General features: G+C 41.7%; 2 protein-coding genes across 2 annotated transcripts in view; both read left to right on the top strand.

The window, feature by feature from the left end:
* The first annotated feature begins 324 nt into the window (after positions 1-324).
* smo (smoothened, frizzled class receptor) lies at positions 325-20794 on the top strand. Its single transcript, XM_084049888.1, has 12 exons — positions 325-1350; positions 4427-4635; positions 5145-5354; positions 6139-6311; positions 8540-8759; positions 11284-11407; positions 13470-13562; positions 13714-13822; positions 16522-16707; positions 17706-17854; positions 18534-18668; positions 19286-20794. Exons 1-12 carry the CDS (start codon positions 1062-1064, stop codon positions 19939-19941), a joined length of 2553 nt encoding a protein of 850 aa, XP_083906014.1. The 5' UTR covers positions 325-1061; the 3' UTR covers positions 19942-20794.
* The window catches only part of cax1 (cation/H+ exchanger protein 1), a gene marked incomplete at its 5' end in the record, with an annotated part of 31651 nt that continues 30059 nt past the window's right edge, over positions 20495-22086 (top strand). The window contains one exon of the mRNA XM_084050157.1: positions 20495-20528. Within this exon, the coding sequence (XP_083906283.1) occupies positions 20495-20528 (34 nt within the window). The remainder of the gene's footprint in view (positions 20529-22086) is intronic.

Here is a 22086-nt window from a genome sequence, read left to right as displayed (position 1 = left end):
CACAAATAGGTACAGGCCAGGGGTCTCTGGCACACAATTATTTCAGATGGGGGATCTGCGCTACGGACAAATAGGCTACATATCAATTCGGGGGTCCTTAATCATTGCTTAAACGATAATTAAAACTTTTGAAACAAGCCCAGAAAAACAAACAAAATATTTACACACAACTTTACAGTAAAAACAAGCCCAAAGTCGCTTATAATAAGCGGACATGGCAACACTGAAAGGGGGGCTCAATCCGTCCGGAGGAGGAGAAAGAGGGGATGGATGCAGATCAGATTACAGACAGAGACTTTACTTTTTGGGAGGGGGGAGCGAGAAGTGGGGGGAGGGAGTAGAACCTCGATCCGTTTATTTTACCATCCAGCTTAAAAACATTGTAAAAGGACTTACTATCTAACTTTAATCCTCCACAAACACATTGTTTTTCGGCGGTTCAATGTGGATCATGAAGGGATCACTTTTTGGGATCTACTACGGCGGAGGGTCCTTGTTCCAGAAACGCAAGATCACAAAGTTTCGGACCGCAGCGTGAAAAGTGGAAACTTTTGGATACTTTGTTGCAACAATGTTGCCGTTTTGACCAAACGGGCCTGAACTGGATACAATATGGATGAAGATGGACGTTATACATGTGTAAGAACTGCTTTGTAAAGCATGAATACACAATAGATATATTTATATGTGTAATAGCTGCTTTATGAAGCATTAATACACAATAGATATATTTATGTGTAATAGATGCTTTATGAAGCATTAATACACAATAGATATATTTATATGTGTAATAGATGCTTTATGAAGCATTAACACACAACAGATATATGTATAATGTGTAATAACTGGTTTATAAAGCATGAATACACAATAGATATATGTATATGTGTTATACATGCGTAATAGCTGGTTTATGAAGCATGAATACACAATAGATATATTTATATGTGTAATAACTGGTTTATGAAGCATTAACACACAATAGATATATCTATATGTGTGTGTGTATATGTTTTAGGGGGATTCCTAAAGTTGCCTCTAGTTGAATCGAACTGCCCAAGATGTCTTCCCATCGCAGGGGCCCCGTTTTAGGGCCGTTGCTTTACTATCACTGGGTCTGGGTTTGGTTGTGGGCTTCGTTCTGTTCGGGTTCCTCTTCGTCTCAGGCGGTTCTGTCCCCAAACGGGACGATCCTCTTCGACGACCTCTGCAAGAAGTCTGTGACCTGTGAGGTCCTGAGGTTCAACACATGCCTGGGCTCTCCTCTGCCCTACACACACACATCCCTGGTCCTGGCCGAGGACTCTACCACCCAGGAGGAGGCCAACGAGAAGCTGACCATGTGGTCTGGTAAGAGCTTTGATTTATCATTACTTAAAGCTTCTAAAAACTGTATATTATGTGTGATCCAGTGATGGAATCTTATGTAAAAGTATCAATAGCCTATTGTAGATTAGAGTCTGTTACAAGTACAAGTTCGGTATCCAAAATATAGCCTACTTGAGTAAAAGTACAAAAGTATTGGCAACAAAATGTACTTAAAGTACCAAAAGTAAAAGTACTCATTATGCAGAATGTCCAATTTCACAGGGTATCATTATGTATAAAATGTATTGAAAGGTTTTGAAAATAGCCAAAGTTTAATTAGGGCTGAAGTGGTTAATGTATGTTTTTTTAATAATAATTCAAATCTATAAAGTAACTAGTAACTACATTTTTCAAATAACTGTAGTAAAAGTACAATATTTGCCTCTGAGGTGGAGTAGAAGTAAAAAGTATTGAAGATTGGAAATACTCAAGTTAAGTAAAAGTACCTCAAAATTGTACTTAAGTACAGTACTTGAGTAGATGTAGTTAGTTACTTTCCACCACTGTGTATATGTGTGATCAAAAGTATATTATAGATACAAAAAATGCCTTGGATCAAGAAGACTATTAGAGTCGATAAAATACATCTATGATCCATGTTTATTGTTAGCCACGTGATAATGGGGTTAATTGACATGATGATGACCTGCTAATTATTCCAAAGAGTTCGAGAAATTATTTAAAGGTACTGGAAGTGACAACAAAAGGTCATTCACAGGACAGGATGCAAACAGAAAGAGGAGGTTAGACATCCAGTTAGTGCTCTTTCACATGTAAACACCTATGACACCTATCTTCAGCTGAGAACAACATGTAAACACCTATGACACCTATCTTCAGCTGAGAACAACATGTAAACACCTATGACACCTATCTTCAGCTGAGAACAACATGTAAACACCTATGACACCTATCTTCAGCTGAGATCAACATGTAAACACCTATGACACCTATCTTCAGCTGAGATCAACCTCTATTGATCCAGGTGTCATAATCAATAACAGCTGTGAGAATGAGCAGGAGAGGCTCTGGTAAAAGCAAGAGTCAAGAACCAAATCAAGAGATTATCTTATTATGATGACAACTGAATTTGATGTCTGTCTGTCTGTCTGTCTGTCTGTCTGTCTGTCTGTCTGTCTGTCTGTCTGTCTGTCTGTCTGTCTGTCTATAGCAAGAATACACATTGAATATAAAACTGAAATACTGAGCTACTGGCCTGCTCCTAGATGATCTAGGAGATCAATAGATTAGAAATGTACAGTAAATATTTGGATTAATATACATCTATTGCCAGTGGATGTATGAATGAATATGTGTGTACAGTACAGTCTAACATAGGCCAAGGGTTCCCAAACTTTTCAGACTGCGACCCCCCCCAAATAATCATATTTGAACTGGGGACCCCCCGACCCTGACAAGCACTTGCAATTGTAGGAGTTGAGGCAGCCATTACATTTAGTTTGAAAAATAGCCGAACTACAAGCTCACAGCGCCTCTTTGATCGGCTATTTTCACAATGTTTGCCTCTTTCTTACATAATATTTGACAAATTTGGTGTTAAAAAGGAATTCTAAGTCATTAAATTGTAACTTTAGAAATGATACAGTATGTTTGTTTGTATGTTTATATATTTTCTAATGTTCGAAGACAAAAACACAATTAAATCGTTAATCGCAATTATTTGTCCATATATGGGCAGTTGGTTGTTGTGTTGACATTTACATTATCAACACAACAACTTACTCCTGTAACTATACGGGGCAGGCGGACAACGTAACGCAAGAGCCCAAATATGGAAATGCCCGGCCCGTCACATGCCCATATATGGAGAATAATGCATTACTACGATAATTATGATGTAAACTAGAACCAGGAGACCTGGTACTGCCAGACCCCTAGTGGTTGAAATCTGAATGGCCGGGCTTTGCATGACGTGTGTCCCTTCTATGTCCCTTCTATGACGAAAGGGGGACAGACTTTCTTGGCTGGGGCCGGGGGACAAAGTGACCATGCCCATGTATGGAGAAAACAGATACAAAGCCTCATGTAAGCCCGACCCCTTGGGTCTGGCAAAAATTTGACATGTACCAAGTACATTTTTTTCCTCCCCGATACCAATTCATTCCGATACCCATAACTTGCGTATCGGTCGATACCGAGTACCGTTCCGATACCAGCGTGTAATTTAAAAACAATCTAGGACGTGTCTCGCATAGTGGGGTCCAGGTCCGTCTACAAGCTCATACCGCGTCATTTCGTGACACGCTGCGAGCTTGCAAATCTTTTAATATATATATTTTTTAAAGCAAACATTTGTAACTCAAATCTTTGCTTCTGGGGAGTCCCTGGAACAAAATATTTTTTAAATGGGGATCCGTGGCCAAATACGTGTCATATTGGGTGGTCCTTGACATAAAAAAGTTTAAAAACTGATATTACATCTAAAATGACACAGATGCCTTCCCCGGTCTTAATGGGTTAAGCGTTAAGGGTATTGTTTGGGTTTATTTGGGGCTTTTACACCTGAACTGAACACACTGATCAACGTGTTGCAAAGTGACATAAACCAGCCCAATAAGCCTGACAACTCCAAGCAAGCTGATAACACATAGCTTTTATGCTTATGTGTGTGTAATGCAGTAGCTCTCAAACGTTTTTTCGTGCCAAATTGATATATATTTGGCCGCAGACCCCCATCTGAAAAGGTTTTGTGCAAGGGAGCCCCAGAAGAGAAGATATTTTTCAAATATTTCCAAAAATAGCAGATGTGCAAGCTCGCAGCGTGGCACAAAGTGACGTGCTGTGAGCTTGTACGTCTGCTATTTGTGAATATCCAATGTATACATGGATAAAGTGGTTAAGATGATTGTGTTATTAACTACTTTTGCTGGGAAGCCCCTGGTACCCGCCCACCCGTGTGTGTGTGTGTGTGTGTGTGTGTGTGTGGCCTGGGCATCATGGACAAAATCAGATATCAAATAGTTCTTCAGCAATATCATCTACAGTATATATCAATATTGTGTTTTACATGTACATTGGTGTGTTTTGTTCCATCCAGGCTTGCGGAACGCCCCTCGCTGCTGGTCGGTCATCCAGCCCCTGCTGTGCGCCGTCTACATGCCCAAGTGTGATGGCGGGCGCGTGGAGCTGCCCAGCCAGAGCCTGTGCATGGCCACCAGGGGGCCCTGCAGCATCGTGGACCGCGAGAGAGGCTGGCCCAACTTCCTTAAGTGCGAGGACAAGGACAAGTTCCCCGTGGGCTGCTCGGTACGACATGCACTTTGACTTTGACCTTTTTATTGATAATCCAATCCAATCCACTTTATCTATAGAACACATTTAAAACAACAGTGTTGGGTAGGTAGGTACCCTCACAAAAACATGCAGTAATCCTGGTCTCTATACTGCCTCCCCCTGGTCAGCCAGGGCGCCTGATGGAGGAGAAAGGAACTGGTTGGAATAACGTGTTCTTTCCACGCGCTACGTCCAACCGGGGAAACTCCCCCCTGTCAGGTGATAAGAAGGCTTGTTAGCTCTCATGCATTGAAGGAGGCATGAGCTCAGCTCTGGGCTCTTTCCTTTAAAAAACATTTTGATACCAATACTTTTGTACTTTTACTCAAGTAAAGTTTGCATTCCGGACTTTCACTTGTAACAGAGTATTTCTACATTGCAGTATTGATACTTTTTACATGCGAGTACTTTTTCCATCACTGATCTCGTCCTCTCCTCATCTCTTCTCCTCTCCTCTCCTCTCCTGGTTCTCTCCATGTCAGAACGAGGTCCAGAAGTTGAAGTTCAACGTGTCGGGGCAGTGCGAGGCCCCGCTGGTGAAGACGGACATCCAGTCCAGCTGGTACAAGGACGTGGAGGGCTGCGGCATCCAGTGCGACAACCCTCTGTTCACCGTGGAGGAACACTCCGACATGCACGCCTACATCGCGTACTTTGGCTCCATCACCCTCCTCTGCACCTTCTTCACTTTGGTGAGCCTCAGTAGGCTCCTAGGGCTGTCACGATTTACGTGACGATTAATCGACACACAAATAATTGCGATTAAAGTAGAACTATGTAACTTTTCTCTTCTAACCCGGATTTGAACCTGGTTTCCTGCTTAAAGGAGTAGCAAAAATATTCTATATCAATTACACACCCCATGAAGCCTTAAATTCATGGATGTTCACGGAAAGATGCTAATGTCTCCGGTAGGAGACTCAAACGAGACTCTTTGAGTCTCCGACCGGAAACAAAGCCGGTCATCAAATTATTTGCTCAGGAATACGACAAAAACAAAACAATCTCCATGAATTCAAGGCTTAATGGGGTGTGTAATTGATAGAAAATACGTTTTTTTTTGGGTGAACAACTCCTTTAAGTGCTACCATTTTTTTTACCATTGAGCTAATAGAGCCTGCCTGCTTGCTCAGGGGATCAATGGAATATTAACCATCAGGTCAAAATTTGTGTCAGATCCTGTGTCTAGGTGAGACATGACCTTTGACACGATCTAAATATCTCAATAGAAGAGCAGGGAGACAAAATACAACAACCATAAAATTACATTGTATTCATATGTTGTGTTGTGTTGTGTTGTGTTGTGTTGTGTTGTGTTGTGTTGTGTTGTGTTGTGTTGTGTTGTGTTGTGTTGTGTTGTGTTGTGTTGTGTTGTGTTGTGTTGTGTTGTGTTGTGTTGTGTTGTGTTGACCTGTTCAGTACAGTACTGTATCTTTGTTTGTTCTCTCTTCATCTTCTCCGTCTCTGTGTTTGAAGGCCACGTTCCTTGCAGACTGGAAGAATTCCAACCGCTACCCGGCCGTCATCCTGTTCTACATCAACGCCTGTTTCTTTGTGGGAAGTATCGGCTGGTTGGCCCAGTTCCTGGACGGAGCGCGCAAGGAGATCGTCTGCAAGAGTGACAACACCATGCGCCTGGGAGAGCCCTCGTAAGTCAGCCAGCAAAAAAAACACTGGTGATGAGGTTAAGGCCATTTTATTATACTTGCTTCTTCATATTCATATTAGGGCTGGGCACTTAATCAAAAATATATCAAAACCGACATTTAAAACCAACCAATTTAAAACCGACGTAAAGCAGCACTATGTAACTTGTAATGAATAAAATGTCATTTTGTCCAGTCTGTATGGCCGAGTATGTTAATCCTCCTATAATTCTTGGAACCTCTGTCTGTCTGAACACGTTTATCTCCTCAGTGGGTTGAGCAATTGATCTGAACTAGCACACGGGCATATGATCATTACCATGTGCAGACACTCAGAAACGGCATTTTTCGCTTCTCCCAAATTTATTAGCGTTTTTTTGGAAACTCTGTGTAACTGTACGGCCGCAGTTTCGCTAACTTTGTTAATTAACTTTCGTTAATTCGCATGTGCGGCCTCAGGGTCTGTTTTCATGGTTACAGCCCCTCTGGCTATGGGATGACCCCTTAACGCCTGCACCGTGTGAGTGTGCGTGTTCGCTAGGGGTCCGCGACTTAATGCATGGACCTGCACTGTGCGTGTTTGTGTGTGTGTGTGTGTGTGTGTGTGTGTGTGTGTGTGACTGTGTGTGTGTGTGTGTGTGTGTGTGTGTGTGTGTGTGTGTGTGTGTGTGTGTGTGTGTGTGTGTGTGTGTGTGTGTGTGTGTGTGTGTGTGTGTGTGTGCGTGCGGGCATGCGGTAACTGTCGCAGCTAGGCAGACATCGACTCATAGGAACACACGCCTTGCCCATACATAATTAAAAGTCTGACAATACCTGGAACGCATCTGTGTCATTTTAAGATTTCTTTGGCTATTCAGAAATAGCAGATATACAAGCTCATAGTGCTAGAGCTTGTATATCTGCTATTTTTTTAAATATTTGAATATATATATATCTTACTTTAAAGCAAACATTTTGTACTCAAATCTTTGCTTCTGGGGGTCCCTGGAACAAAAAACATTTCAGATGGGGGTACATATCATTTTGGGGGTCCTTGACATGAAAACGTCTGAGAACCACTGATATAGTAACGTACGTTTTTCAGAAAACTGTTAGGATTTAGGAGCCATTTTGTAGAATCGGAACCTCAGGCCTTAATGGGTTAATCGTAATTGAGACGAAAGTTTGAAATAACGTTGATGTTGATTTGAAGTCTTATCACCCAGCCCTTACGTCACATGGCGTACATTTCATTACCACTCAGACAGCCTCTTGCCTCATGCGCGTGCAAGTATGCTGACAGCAGATGCTTGAGCAGAAACATGGTTGCTCTGGTTTGAGGAGAGGTTTCTTGTGTGAGGAGATCCGTGGCTACCCGCATCATTAAAAGCCTATAAAGACAACCCAATGTGCTTAGATTATTGGAAAGAAATTGCTGTCACTGTCAAAGAAAAGATGGAAGGGTCTGCAGGCAGAAGTAGCCTATCTGACAAGTTTGTGGAGTGGTGGAGTGGTAGAAAAAGTACTGCATTTTCTTTTACTTACAAGTAAAAGTCCGGAATTCAAAATTTACTTGAGTAAAAGTACAAAAGTATTGGTATCAAAATGTACTTAAAGTATCAAAAGAAGAAAGTACTCATTATACAGAATGTCCCATTTAAGTTTTCAATTATGTATAAAATGTATACAAATCTTTTCAAAATAGCAGATCTACAAGCTCACATTGTGAGCTTGTAGATCGGCTATTTTCAAATGGCCGAAATGTATATAGGGCTGAAGTGGGTAATGTATGTTTTGTAATAATAATCAAAATCTACAAAGTAACTAGTAACTAAAGTTGTCAAATAATTGTTGTGGAGTAAAAACACAATATTTGCCTCTGAGATGTAGTGGAGTAGAAGTAAAAGTACAGAACATTGGAAAAACTCCAGTAAAGTAAAAATACCTCGAAATTGTACTTAAGTACAGTACTTGAGTAAATTAATTACTTAGTTACTTTACACCACTGGTATAAACAGAACTACATACACAGATACACACGGACCCTCGAGGCAGCGTGGAAAAGGCGAGTATAATAGCGTTTTTAGATAGTTTGGATGCATTGTTTTGCATCACTCAATTGTTGATTTGTACTAGGGCAAGAGACCTAGTACAAAAAGAAAGAATAAGGACTTCAGTCCTTATTCGTTTCATAGACACTTATATTGATGTCCTCTTTGCCTTTGTCTCGTTGATTTCTCTGTCCTCCGCAGGTCTTCGGAGACGCTGTCCTGTGTCACCATCTTCATAATCGTCTACTACTCCCTGATGTCCGGGGTGATCTGGTTCGTCATGCTGACGTACGCCTGGCACACCTCCTTCAAGGCCCTGGGCACCACCCACCAGCCGCTGTCTGGCAGAACCTCTTACTTCCACATGGTGACCTGGTCCATCCCCTTTGTCCTCACCGTGGCCATCCTGGCGATCGCAGAGGTGTGTTACCAAACGCCAAGTTCCAATCATTCTAACTTCCACACACTCGCGCCTTAGTCCCGCCTCCGGAGGAACCTAACAGGTTGGACTGATCGCCACGGAAACCGGAACGCTCGTCAGCGGCTCTTGTATTCTTCTATTCGTTTAACTGAGGTTAGGAATAAGGTTAGGTTTAGGCATAGTTTACTGAGGTTACGTTTAGGAATAAGGTTAGGTTTAGGCATAGTTTTACTGAGGTTACGTTTAGGAATAAGGTTAGGTTTAGACATAGTTTTACTGAGGTTAAGGTTAGGAATACGGTTAGGTTTAGACATAGTTTTACTCAGGTTAAGGTTAGGAATAAGGTTAGGTTTAGACATAGTTTTACTGAGGTTAAGGTTAGGAATAAGGTTAGGTTTAGACATAGTTTTACTGAGGTTAAGGTTAGGAATAAGGTTAGGTTTAGACATAGTTTTACTGAGGTTAAGGTTAGGAATAAGGTTAGGTTTAGGCATAGTTTTACTGAGGTTAAGGTTAGGAATACGGTTAGGTTTAGACATAGTTTTACTGAGGTTAAGGTTAGGAATAAGGTTAGGTTTAGGCATAGTTTTACTGAGGTTAAGGTTAGGAATACGGTTAGGTTTAGACATAGTTTTACTGAGGTTAAGGTTAGGAATAAGGTTAGGTTTAGACATAGTTTTACTGAGGTTAAGGTTAGGAATAAGGTTAGGTTTAGGCATAGTTTTACTGAGGTTAAGGTTAGGAATACGGTTAGGTTTAGACATAGTTTTACTGAGGTTAAGGTCATAAGGTTAGGTTTAGGCATAGTTTTACTGAGGTTAAGGTTAGGAATAAGGTTAGGTTTAGACACAGTTTTACTGAGGTTAAGGTTAGGAATAAGGTTAGGTTTAGGCATAGTTTTACTGAGGTTAAGGTTAGGAATAAGGTTAGGTTTAGGCATAGTTTCACTGAGGTTAAGGTTAGGAATACGGTTAGGTTTAGACATAGTTTTACTGAGGTTAAGGTTAGGAATAAGGTTAGGTTTAGACATAGTTTTACTGAGGTTAAGGTTAGGAATAAGGTTAGGTTTAGACATAGTTTTACTGAGGTTAAGGTTAGGAATAAGGTTAGGTTTAGGCATAGTTTTACTGAGGTTAAGGTTAGGAATACGGTTAGGTTTAGACATAGTTTTACTGAGGTTAAGGTTAGGAATAAGGTTAGGTTTAGACATAGTTTTACTGAGGTTAAGGTTAGGAATAAGGTTAGGTTTAGGCATAGTTTTACTGAGGTTAAGGTTAGGAATACGGTTAGGTTTAGACATAGTTTTACTGAGGTTAAGGTTAGGAATACGGTTAGGTTTAGACATAGTTTTACTGAGGTTAAGGTTAGGAATACGGTTAGGTTTAGACACAGTTTTACTGAGGTTAAGGTTAGGAATAAGGTTAGGTTTAGACATAGTTTTACTGAGGTTAAGGTCATAAGGTTAGGTTTAGGCATAGTTTTACTGAGGTTAAGGTTAGGAATAAGGTTAGGTTTAGACACAGTTTTACTGAGGTTAAGGTTAGGAATAAGGTTAGGTTTAGGCATAGTTTTACTGAGGTTAAGGTTAGGAATACGGTTAGGTTTAGGCATAGTTTCACTGAGGTTAAGGTTAGGAATACGGTTAGGTTTAGACATAGTTTTACTGAGGTTAAGGTTAGGAATACGGTTAGGTTTAGGCATAGTTTTACTGAGGTTAAGGTTAGGAATACGGTTAGGTTTAGACATAGTTTTACTGAGGTTAAGGTTAGGAATACGGTTAGGTTTAGGCATAGTTTTATTGAGGTTAGGTTTAGGCATAGTTTAGGCATAGTTTTACTGAGGTTAAGGTTAGGAATAAGGTTAGGTTTAGACACAGTTTTACTGAGGTTAAGGTTAGGAATAAGGTTAGGTTTAGGCATAGTTTTACTGAGGTTAAGGTTAGGAATAAGGTTAGGTTTAGGCATAGTTTTACTGAGGTTAAGGTTAGGAATAAGGTTAGGTTTAGGCATAGTTTTACTGAGGTTAAGGTTAGGAATAAGGTTAGGTTTAGGCATAGTTTTACTGAGGTTACGTTTAGGAATACCTGGTGGCGACCATTCCGAGGTCGCCGGATTTGACCCGGGGCAAGGCGTGTTTTGGGGCGAGCGTTCTTGTATTCATAGCCACTTTCCAATACTCAATTGTCTGCCAGCTTTCGTCCTCCGTCCTCCACATGTCACATTGTATTGGACGGTGTATTTCTCTGTGAATTGAGCTGTTTGACATGCATTCTGGCTTTGGCTCAAGATGCCAAGGATTGGTGGTGGACAGCAACATAGTACATTTACATGAGCATTGTACAAGTAAAATCTTTTAGTATCTGTACATATTCGTGCTCAGTATGTGAATGGCGCTTTACACAGCCCAGTCTGGTGGAGATATGCACTCCACGGAGCACCCGTTTCTAATTCTAAAATAGTTTTCTCAACCTTTCTGTCGTTTTTCAACGAGCTGATCATGTTCTGTGTCATGTTCTCCTGTGTAGGTGGATGGCGACTCAGTGAGTGGGATTTGTTTCGTTGGTTACAAGAACTATCACTACCGGGCCGGGTTCGTTCTGGCTCCCATCGGAGTGGTGCTGCTTGTTGGAGGCTACTTCCTCATCCGAGGTGAGTACTGACCACAAACCTTACTTAAACATAAAATGTTGTTACCAAGTGGGATTGTGTATAGGCATTTTAGTCTGTGGAAAACCCTTTAAATGTCATAGATCGACCAGGAGGCAGGCTTGCAAGTAAAATAATATAATTTATTCCAGGCCTGGACAACAATAGGAAATAACAAAAGAAATAAACAACTCAAAACTCAACAGAACATAAATAACAGAGAGGTAAGGTGTCAGCCTCTCCCCATGGCAGCACACTCTACTGAGCAGCTCTCCATTATATAGTCTAACAGACCCCACCCATGGCTACAATCAACCAACCCTGTGCATTCGAAATCCACCCAAGCTGCTCCCCATGTAGCATTAAGCAGCTCCTCAGGCTTCAAGGCAGCCTCCCCTTTACAGCATCTGATAAATAGATAAACACAAGTATACAAGTAAGACGAGCGAACGCTGGAAGCGAACGCAGCTCGAAAATATTGTGTATTTACAGACTTTGTGTGTGTGTGTGTGTGTGTTTGTGTTTTGACTGTAGCTGCACTCTGGCGCACTCTGTCGGCCGCACCCAGGCAGTGCACTGCACACAGACAGACAGACACACACACACACAAGCCGAGCAGACTTTCATAGTAAGCTCCACTTGGGCCTTCCGCGTTCGCAATTAGATTCCATGTCACAACAGAATGTGCACCTTCTGTGGGACTGAGAATCTACAAGTTATACAAAACAGCATCACATACAATGAATGTGTAATACTAGTAAATTAGTCAAGCTGCTCTGTCACAAATGTAACAAGTATACAGGTGTAAAAGAGTGAGTGGGTGATTTTATTTTCAGTACAAGCTCCCAACTTACATATACAAGACAAATGACACATGACACAATGGGCCCTATTTTGCGTGTCTTAAGTACCAGGTCTTATGACTTAACTTAAGACCTGGAGGTGTGGCCAATGCTGTTTGGCTGTTTTGAGTGGCCAAACAGCATTGGCCACGCCTCCAGGTTTTTAGTTAAGTCATAAGGCCTGGCACTTAAGACACATGGAAAATAGGGCCCCATGGCCCTTAAAGAATGTTGCACTGGCACATAACGCCCGGAAGTCGAACCCGGGTCTCTCGTGTGGAAAGCCAACATCTTAACCGCTAAGCCAAAGGGAATTCCATATCGCTCGGGGGAGATATAAGACTTTCAGGCCATGAGACTGAGGGTGCCTCGGGGCTAAAGCATCCAGGAGAAATGACGAGCACCCATCACAAACTCATCACAAAAACAGAAAAAAAAAACTCTGACATCTACACTTCATGAAGTACATTTTTGGTATCAAATTAACCAAATTAACCGCATTAAAGTTACAAACCCCCCCAAAAAGGTAACAAACCCGGGATATAACCGCAAATGTTCGCGCGAGCGCTATGCACGTGCGTTGTGCACCCAGTATCGCGGACATAAATCGGCCCATGAACCACTTCAGATTGTTACAGTAGGAGGTGTGTTAGCAGTGGTTTCCCAATTCAGATTTCCTAAGGTTTTGGGATTGGTTGGTGCATAATGAGACACTCAACTTTGATGTGCATTTTTACTAAAACATTTCCAGAGGCTTTAATTGTCAGCAAGATTACAAGTTAGTATTTACTAGCTTTCTTGTTCCTGGAATGAGCTTTAGACGTTAACTCTCACTTCCATTATTGGGTCAGTTCAGGGCAATGGTTTTTAACACTTTTGTTCAAGATTGTATATGTTTTAATTCATTATCTTGGATATCAGTTAAGCTGTTTTAGATTAGTATTTTCTGTCATTTCTGAATCATGCCTTTTTACATTATTGTTATTAATTAATGCCTACTATGTTGAGTACTGTGTTTTTATTGTATTGTTACCACGGCTACATTGAAAATGAGGTCCTGCCCCTCAATATACTCCAAGTTTAAATAAAGGTGATGATGAAGTGCAGGGAATTCAGCCTAGCAGACTAGTCGAGTTTACTTGGAACCTTTATCATTTAATTATTAAAAAAATATTTGACTATTAGAAAGATACGTTGATTATGATCTGTATTTGTGTTTTCAGGAGTGATGACTTTGTTCTCCATCAAGAGCAACCATCCAGGCCTTTTGAGTGAGAAGGCAGCCAGCAAAATCAATGAGACCATGTTGAGACTTGGTATGATTTAGAACTGTTATTATTCACCCATAAACACAGCATTTGATAACACCACCACCCACGTCTTCTAATCATGTGTTCACGTACGATATTTGTTTTATTTTCCATAAAGGATACAGTGTGTTTATCACTTTTGTTTTCTTCGTGTCAGGTATATTTGGATTCCTGGCCTTCGGTTTTGTCCTCATCACATTCGGCTGCCATTTCTACGACTTCTTCAACCAGGCCGAATGGGAGAGAAGTTTCAGAGAATATGTACTGTGAGTCCTGACACTATCTTAAATACTATAGATACTATCGTTGCGGCAGAAACCAGCTAACACTTTTTTTCCCATAAATCAGTGCTATTGAACAGCCTTTACGTCTGTGTGTTGATTAAACAAATATTGAACCAATGGAAAGTATTAAGAAGTGCTTCTGACAAAACCAACTCCATTGGATCCTCAAACTTTCTGCTAAACCAGCTAACTCCACCAAAGGGGGGTGGAGTTAGCTGGTTTTGATGACTCCAGGCCCCACCCCCTTTTGACCTCCAACCTCATAGTGAGCTTGGAGGGTCCATTTAGCTGTTCTTGATGAACAAAACCTCCTAACTCCACTTTTTGTTTTGTTTTTGTCATTTCCTGAAAAATGTACATTTAGGAGTTAGCTGGTTTCTGCCGGACAGCAGAGATATTATACTAATATCTTATAGTATAAGATACACAAATATTATAGCATTTGTGTGTTGTCACTGCTGTTGTATCCTACTGACTCACCTGCCAGTTATATACTGTTCCATCAAGTCACTTCAATCTTTTTGCCCAGGGGCGTCAATTGGGTATGGCAGGCTATTGCAGCTGCCATACCCTGGCTCCAGGGGTAAAAAAATAAAATGTAGGCCTACTTTGCGTTTAAAATCTTGATTGTATCAACTAACTGGCTGTGCGCATCGGAGGAGCAGCGGAGCCTGTCATCAAGGGGCGGGCCGTGTGTGTGTGTGTGTGTGTGTGTGTGTGTGTGTGTGTGTGTGTGTGTGTGTGTGTGTGTGTGTGTGTGTGTGTGTGTGTGTGTGTGTGTGTGTGTGTGTGTGTGTGTGTGTGTGTGTGTCGAGACACGAGAGGAGAATTAAAACACTCGCCCCAAAACACACTCGCCCCTATGTTTTTCGCCGACCGAGGCCGCCAGATATACCCGGGCGAGTGTGTTTTGGCTTTTGGGGCGAGTGCTTTTGGACGAGGCGTTCTTGTGAACAAGCAGTGAATTAAATCACGTGTCGCCGGTGGAATACAAGTCGGAAAGAAAATAATCAGGAGCTCAACAACATATAAGAGGATACATGAGCTATAAATCTGTGCTAGATGCAAAGTGTGCATATTTAAGCAAGTATTTTAAAACAGTGAAAGCTACCGAGGAAAAAGAAAAAAAAAAGTGATAAACCCCCGCCGGCCGCCACGACTCAAACTAACGACCACGTTGTGAATAATTATAAACAAACAACCTCCTGGTGCCTCCTGGTTGGGGGGTAATTTGACCAAAACCGAAGGTATTGAAGAGGAGAATGTTATGGTCATCAGAGATCAGAGGATCTAGCAGCTGCCATTCTGATAATGTTAGGAGCAATGGACCAGGCAACAGTGATACTACGAGCAGGTAGGGTGACCCTACCTAGGGTCCCGTCCAAAGTGTTTCTAAATGGACTGCAGTCTGCACAGAACCCTATCCATCAGATCCAAAGTGTTATTATCATACTCCTATTACAGAGAAGATTTCATACCCCCCACTTTTTGCAAATTTAATTGTGTTTAATCTTTTTGATAATAAATCGGTAAAATCAGGCAAAAATAAGAATTAAATAGCATAACCCTAACCTAACCCGAATCCTAACCCTAAAACCGAAATAAAGTAACCAAAAACTGGAAAAAAACGAACCCAATCCGCCCAGAACCGCACAAAAATTTCGCGCGCGCGCGGGGCTCATGCACGCGCGCGCAGCGCGCGTGCATGAGCTGCCATACCCTAGCTTTCGCTGAACTGACGCCACTGTTTTTGCCAGTTCTAGTTTTCACTATTTAGCTAGTTTTAGTTAGTTAGTTATAGCAGGGGTCTTCAACAGGGGGTCCGGGACCTCTAGGGTGTCAGAGTTAATACAGGGGGGCCACCAAATCTTTGTGTGATAGAATCTTTTTTTTTTACTTTAACCACTTGAACCCTAGCATCCTTATTCTGAGGGGAACATTAGCCGAAAATAGCAGATCTACAAGCTCACAACGCATCTGCGTTGTGTGCTATTTTCGGTGAAGAGGTTTGGTGTAGAGGGACAAAAGAGTGCACACCGATGATGTACAGTAGTGTTGTCAAACAAGTCTATGAAGCTGTCTGTGAAATCTATGAAAAAGTTTAATCTGCAACACAATTTTATACAATATGCAAGCTACAGGGGGTCCTTGCTTCATCTCTCTCTCTCAGCTAAGGGGTCCTTGGTTTTAAAAAAACGTTGAAGACCCCTGCTCTATAGTAACCCTGCTGTGTAGTTCCACATGTTGCTCCAGAGCTTACATACAACCACTGACTGCAGCCCTGTTCAGCCCCAGTCTGTTGACATTGGTTGGACTGGGATTAATTCCACCTCAGAAATGTCAACCTCTCCTTCCTGCTCCAACCAGTAAAAAGACTGATTTATTCCTCAAACCCGCCATTTGAATAAACCTCATGTACCGAGCTCAGAGTGAGAGTGAGGGCTTATATTACGTATGGTTCACAGTACAGTACAGTTCATTTTTGTATTCATTTTGAACAGGTGCAGATTTCTAATTAAAGGAGTATTATCTTTATTTTTTCTCGCATTCCTAAGCCAATAATTTGACGATTAGGTCATCGGTCAATGCCGGTCATCAAATTATTGGCTCAGGAATGCGACAAAAACTATGAAATCTCCATGAAATCTCCATGAATTCAAGATTTATTTTTGAACTAACAGGTGCGAGGCCAATGTGACGATCGCTTCCCAGACCAACAAGCCGATCCCAGAGTGCACCATCAAGAACCGTCCTAGCCTGATGGTGGAGAAGATCAACCTGTTCTCCATGTTCGGGACGGGCATCGCCATGAGCACCTGGGTGTGGACCAAAGCCACCATCCTCATCTGGAAGCGCACCTGGTGCAGGTCAGAACAACACACCAAACATCTAGCAGCAAACACTATAGCATTTTTTTTTTAAAGCCTTTCTGTAGAGGTTTTATCTTTAACGTTCTCAATTATGATAAGAGTTTGTACCCGTAAGGTCCGTACACACCTAGGCCTGTCACAATTATTACAATCGTCTAATCGCAATTATTTGAGATTATCACAATTCTTTTGCATGATCGACATAATCGTTTCTCTGTTGAACATTTTTCATATAGTTTCAAACATTTTAAAAAGTTGTGGAAATATCAGATCTACAAGTATCCACAAGTTTCCTAGGCTGTGTGGGCATAACTTCCTGTCGATTTGATCCAATGAAATCCAATGAAATCCAATGAAATCCAATGATATCCAATGAAATCCAATGATATCCAATGAAATCGACAGGAAGTGATGCCCACACAGCCTAGGAAACTTGTGGATAGATCGGCTATTTCCACTATGAATATATCTTAAATTAAATATGTAATTTCTTTGTATATTTAGGTTATTTGTCATATCTGCCCTGTGCAACTTCAAAGCCTAAAAGCCAAACAGAAATGTAGTTTCTATTCAACGACAAAAACACAATTAAATCGTTGATCACAATGATTTGTGTGACAATGAATCGTCACGTAAAATTTCAATCGTGACAGCCCTCTACACACTGGGAGCTATTATTTCATGTGATTAATTCACATACATTTAAACTGCTGTGTATGAGGACATCCACACAGATAACTCAAATATAATGCAGTGATAAAGCGACATCTACGTTTTTTTAAACAAGGCATCTTTCATCATTGATCTTATCTACTGTTTGTCGCCTACGCATCCGCTTTGAAACTCATCTGGGTGAGCAGAAGTTCTCTTTCACAATATGGTGGTCCTTGACATGAAAAGGTTTGAGAAACCACGACTCTTCGTGAACTACTTTCTTTGTAGAAACGTGTTAAACCTGATTGATGTAAGTTAGTTTTTTATGGTTCCTATCGCAGGGTCATCGGCCGCAGTGACGACGAGCCCAAGAGGATAAAGAAAAGCAAGATGATCGCCAAGGCCTTCTCCAAGCGTAAGGAGCTGCACAAAGACCCGGAGAAGGAGCTGTCCTTCAGCATGCACACCGTGTCCCACGACGGACCTGTGGGTGAGTGGATGAGCTCACGTGCACAACCGTCTCTGTCGGGTGGAAACTCCATAATGTCCAAATTCTGTTACTCTTCAGGAAATGGAACGAAAACTCTAAGGCAGGGGTCTTCAACAGGGGGTCCGGGACCCCTAGAGGGTCCTCAGAGTTACTACAGGGGGTCCGCCAAATCTTAGTGTGATTTTTTATTTTTCTCGCGCTGCGAGGCGTTGTGTGCTTGTAGATCGGCTATTTTTGGCAAAGAGGTATAGGTGTAGAGGGGGGAAAGAGCAGACCAAGTAAACAAAAAAGTTTAATCTGAAACACAATTTTATACAATATAGAGGGGGTCCCTGCTTCATCTCTCTCTCAGCTAAGGGGTCCTTGGCCTGAAAACGTTGAAGACCCCTGCTCTAAGGAATACAAATAAATGAAAATATAAAAACCATAAAAAAGTATTTTCAATTCATAATTGAAGAGGTATGTAATTGGAAACAATAGTTCCACCTTGTGGTCAGAAATTGTAATGCGACTAATGAAAGACTAGTGACTACGTGTTGTCATCAGTTTTCCTCCTTGCTGTTCCACTGTAGTGTTGTCGTTAACTATCACATACTGTATTAACTGTATACTGTATAAATTATACTTTGATGTCTCTGAATGGGCTTTCCTGTGGCCTGCCTCTGATTTTCATTTGTAGCCGGAATAAATTTTGACCTAAACGAACCTTCCAACGACATGTCGTCTGCCTGGGCGCAGCATGTGACCAAAATGGTGGCCAGGCGAGGCGCCATCTTGCCCCAGGACATCTCTGTCACTCCTACTGGAACCCCAGGTGAGAGCCCCACTTTCACTGCCATCCACTGTATTCCCAAGGCAGCCATTTTGCTCTTATCACACCTAAGATGGGAAAACTAAAACCCAAGAACAAAATGTTCACTGTGTGTATGATCATATTTATATCTGGAATATACATTTTCTCTGTCCTCCGTCAAGTATGCACAATAAAGAGGACAAAAATAAAATATGGACCCATATAGGCCTGTCACAATTATTACATAATCGCCAAATCGCAATTAATTTAGATAATCGCAATTATTTTGCATAATTGTCATAATCGTTCCCATGTTGAGAAAGGTTCATACATTTTGTTCATACAAGCTCACAACGTGTTGCATGGCGATCTGCTATTTCCACTATTTTGTAACACAGTGTGAGTGTTAAATATGAAATATGCCGTATTCTGGCCATAATACATTAATCATTTTGATTATTGGTATCGGCCATTTCTTTAGTGTATTGAAGTTGAAGGCTCTGTGCAACTTTAGTTTACAAAGCCATAAAAGCCACACAATTAAATCGTTAATCACAATTATTCTTATCACAATAGGTCATTTTGTGACCCATCGCTTTTTCTTTAACTTCTCTACTTCTTCCTCTGTGCCCCCACAGTGCCGCCCCCAGAGGAGAGGAACAAGCTCTGGATGGTGGAGGCCGAGATATCGCCGGAGATGATCAAGAGGAAGAAGAAGAAGAAGAAGAGAAAGAAGGACCACGCGCGCCCCCCCATGGAGGAGGTGGCGGACCACCAGGGCTACCGGTGCCGCGAGTTCGGCCCTCCCAGCTCCGTGCCCCGTCTGCCCAAACTCCCCTGCCACCCCAGCCTGGTGGCCAGCCTGTGGGAACAGCAGCAGCAGCAGCAGCTGGAGCAGCAGGAGAACCTGCCGGGGTCCTACGCGGACCCCCGACCCGCACATCAGCCCCCCTCCTATCAGCAGGGATTCCCTTATGCGCCTCCCCGCCAGAGCCGTCAGAAGAGCCACCTCCAGGACCTCCCCAGCACCCTTTACAACCCCCTGACCTTCAACGACCGGCCAGAGGACCTCGGCCTGGGGCCTCGGTGTCAACCCTTAGCGGCCGGCCCTTCCTCCTGGCAGCCCGGCTCGCCGTTCCGCTACCCCGGGGAGGCTGAGCCCGCCGCCGCCGCCGGGGGCTCTGGGTCTGGGGGGAGGGTGGTCCGTGTTGGCCAGAGGGTCGGGTTCGGTCCCATCCACTCCAGGACCAATCTTATGGAGGCACAGCTTATGGACGCCGACTCGGACTTCTAAAGATATTTTTGAGGGCTTTTCTGCCTTCATTGATAGTACACAGTAGAGAGAGAGAGAGAGAGAGACAGGAAACGGGGAGAGAGAGACAGGGAGTGACACGCAGCAAAGTCGCCTGGCTCGGAAATCGAACCTGCGACTCGCTGTCAGGCTGCATTAGAGCCTATGTGGCCATCGGCGCTGCCATGACTTCTAAGAGACGGATTTGCGTTTTATTGACCTGTAAACTATAAAAGAAAAAGTGCTGGATACTTTCAAACACAGCGTTTCCCACAGCGCCCAAACGGTCAAGATGGAACCAAGTGTGGCCAGGATAATATTTTCTTTTTTTTAAAGGGAAGGGCTTAAAAGAAAGCGTTATCATATTGTAAATATCTTCACAAAAAAATATTTTTTTTAATATTCTGTCTTTGTCCAAAATAACATTTCATAGACAAACTCCACGATGACAAAAACAAACGAGGCAGCTAAAGTCATCTTGGCTTAAGAAATAAGTCATCGTCATTCTTGCAAGTCCTTTTTTCTAAATATTTTTATAGTCTATATGATTGTCACAATGTTGATCCTGTTCTCTAGCAAGATCCCTACAAGTTTGTACTTCTGTTCTTCTTTGGAAAGTGACAAAATTAGGGTCAAGACACAACTAGCAAACAACAAGCAAACTGAGCTCAGACATATTCTACTGGCTTACGGATGTTTTATACTCGTCAAGAGATGTCATTTTTTGCCGGCAGACGCGGTCGTTCAATAAAGCATTAATGAGCTTTTTCTCATTAGTCAAATACGGATCACTGAATCACCCAATTTCTGGATTTTTGGAATAGCCATTACATATTCATATGAATATTACACATTTCTTATCCGTCTGTTGGTTTCTACCGAATATATATATATATATATATATATATATATATATATATATATATATATATATATATATATATATATATATATATATATATATATGGGGGACTTGACACTAGGAAGTAAAAAAAGATAAATTGAAACGATACAATTGAGCACATGAAGTAGTACACGGTGAAAGTGACATGATTTTGTAAATTGTCATCTGTATAGAACTAAAATAGTTATTGTATTCATTGCATACACTCTGTTGCCTGGGGCAGTCATGCAACCGATTGAAAAAATATATATATAAACAAGGCTTTTTTTAGGATGAAATAGATGTGAATGACAGCTTGTATTTTCCTTCCCTTTTGTATAAGTACTTTTTAATGGGATTATCTTTTATGTCAGTGTTTCCATTTCTATTATTATTATTATTTTTATTCTGTTGTACATATTTAATATTCTGTCCAGGAGAAACGTATCGTTGCTGACGGGCAGAAACCTTGTGTCTCTATATTTCTACTTTTGTTTATGTTTTTCTTTAAATTAACGCCTTACTTCATACAAGAGTGTCGCACAAAAAGTAGTGAAAATAGCCGCTCTACAAGCTCACAATAGATCTAGTTGTGAGCTGTAGATCAGCTATTTTCACAGTTTTATTTAATAGAAAATGATAATAATGAAAAAAGAAACGGATTTGGACGTACAAGGTTTCCGCCTGACGGTGATGTTATGTTGTCCTTACTTACGTATCTCACTTCCTGTATATTGCGCGTGCGTGTGTGTGTGTGTGTGTGTGTGTGTGTGTGTGTGTGTGTGTGTGTGTGTGTGTGTGTGTGTGTGTGTGTGTGTGTGTGTGTGTGTGTGTGTGTGTGTGTGTGTGTGTGCGCGCGTGTGAGTGTGCGTGTGTGCATTCATGCACTTGTTGTATTTGAATATGTGTGTGTGTATGTGTGTGTGCTGTTCATTAGGTCATTGTTTGTACTGTGTTGTTGTGTATAAATCTAAAAAGTTAAACAAACCAGTCAACCACACACTGTAATACTGTAGTGCAGTGGTTCTCAAACCTTTTCATTTCACGGACGAGGGTAGTGCTCCGATCAGGTTTTTTGGGTCCGACCGCGATCACCGATTTTGTTTTCTTCATGATCGGCCGATAACGATACCGATCGAAAGGGGAAATTTTTAATATCTACAGAATTATTTTATTTTATTTTCCGGATCGGGTAAATTGCCAATCACCAATGGAGTCAATTGGAGTGAAAATCCGGCCGATTTCAATTGGTGGTCGACTGATCG

Source organism: Gymnoscopelus microlampas (assembly GCF_963454915.1).
Source record: "Gymnoscopelus microlampas genome assembly, chromosome: 23".
NCBI classification, from domain to species: Eukaryota; Metazoa; Chordata; class Actinopteri; order Myctophiformes; family Myctophidae; genus Gymnoscopelus; species Gymnoscopelus microlampas.
The sequence above is the reverse complement of the archived record's forward strand: the minus strand, read 5'-3'. Positions and strand labels throughout refer to the sequence as shown.